The 1,747-nt window shown below is 40.0% G+C and overlaps 1 protein-coding gene across 1 annotated transcript in view; it reads right to left on the reverse strand.

Annotated features, from left to right (window-relative positions):
- LOC108414869 (T-lymphocyte surface antigen Ly-9) overlaps positions 1–1,063 on the reverse strand; it is a 16,140-nt gene extending 15,077 nt beyond the window's left edge. Inside the window, exon 1 of the mRNA XM_017687777.2 lies at positions 568–1,063. Coding sequence (XP_017543266.2) covers positions 568–631 — 64 coding nt within the window. The 5' untranslated portion in view covers positions 632–1,063. The remainder of the gene's footprint in view (positions 1–567) is intronic.
- Positions 1,064–1,747: the final 684 nt, after the last annotated feature.

The following is a 1,747-nucleotide window of genomic DNA, read 5'->3' on the forward strand; positions in this document are numbered from 1 at the left end:
TGAACTATTTTAACTTTGTGCATTTATATGAGCATATTCTTACAACCAGTCGATATAAAAGTTGCTGATTCTTTTTAACACAAGCTATCAATTTTTTCAACGATAAGGCTGGAGGATGCCTGAGCCTCTACAGATGGTCATTGATAACAACAGACTGTTACATTACAGCTCTTTTGCACCAAACAACGTTACTACACATTATAGCCATACTTGCTTTTAGCTAATACTGATCTATATATTTGATATATGACTTGATATCTCTTTGAAGCTCACTGAATGCTGTGACAAATTTCTTGAACATCTCATAGCACCGCATTGTTATTTATAAACCAACCCAATTAAGGAATCAATAATTTATTAAAAATATTTTGTTCTAGCCCATGTATTCATTTTAAGTTGGCATTCTGATCATGCAGTCTAAAGTAGCCTGCTATAGTTTTAGGTCACCGTCTACCAGTACTTGCCCTTGGCTTTCTAAGCTAAGAGAAAGGAAGTCCAGTTATTATCGCATTTGCTAAAAACAGTCCACCTCCAAAAGTAAAACACTGAATTCATGTAGATACATACCATAACAGAGAAGAAGCAGCGCTGTTCCAGAGTATAAAACATGGTATCCATAACAGATTCTCATTTCTGTTGATTACGCTTGACGACGGCTTCCTCCTGCTGCAGCCTGAGACTGTTGACTCAACACTAGAGACAGGGGGCAAAAGAAGAAAAACACTTCCTCACACACTGCGGGTCCGTTGTCTCTAAATCTAAATATGTTTCTGTAGGTGGTTAAAAAGGAATAAGCAGCTCTGAGCGATGTGCACAGAAGAACGTTAGCAGGTTATGTATACAAAGCCCTGCTCTTTTGGTATTGTCTGAAAGCATGTGCGGTTTAGGGGCTTTCTCAGTTCTCACTAATTGCTGGCTATCTTTGCCACCCACTGTAGTTCCGCTCAGAGTCCCTGCTTAATAAACCTGATGAAAACAAAACTACAGTACTCAAAAATGGTCTTCACTTTAGTTACTGCATTTTCAGAGTGGTGTACTTTCAGGTGAGTGTGGAAGAAACGTTAATGCATTTATTACAGTGAATACCCAAACCTGACTGCATTACCACAGAAGGTAGGTTAATACCGAAAATGACTCTGTTAGAATTCCAAGCACAGAACTCTCTGTTGGTCTTCCTGTCCAACTACCAGTAAGTTGCTCCACCTTTAGATCATCGACAGGCAAAGACAAAGTAAAAAAGTGGTCTGAAACGAGGAAGTGGTGCTTACAGCATGCACTTTCAATGTTTCGCATGCATGAATGTGACGTGCTTTGTGCTGATCCACTACCAGGCCTGCTGATTTCTCTCACAATGCTGACCACTGGAAAATTAAGCTGGTTAACTTGAATTCAGTGTGGTGGGCAGTGGACATAGGGTCATGTGGTTAGGGTCTGCTGTGTCATCTCCTGTTGCGAACTATGAATGCTGAACGTTTCATGCACTTTAGTATCGAACACCACAGATATGTAGAGAGAGCTTGTAGGCCTGTGTTTCTCTGATGTCATGAAGACGGAAAGGTTGGCTTGCTTGGATAAAGTCATTTCACTTTTTTATTATTTAGAAAGGAATTTTGTATGATGCTTGTGGTGATGATGACATATGCTTGAACTCTTAAACTCCTTGGTGGTGCTGTGCTGAACTGAGCTAACAAAGAAGTGGAGGAAGTGATACTCACATTGACTATCTCATCAAGAAAAGAACTGGAGA

The sequence above is a fragment of the Pygocentrus nattereri genome, chromosome 2, assembly GCF_015220715.1.
Source record: "Pygocentrus nattereri isolate fPygNat1 chromosome 2, fPygNat1.pri, whole genome shotgun sequence".
Classification (NCBI taxonomy): Eukaryota; Metazoa; Chordata; class Actinopteri; order Characiformes; family Serrasalmidae; genus Pygocentrus; species Pygocentrus nattereri.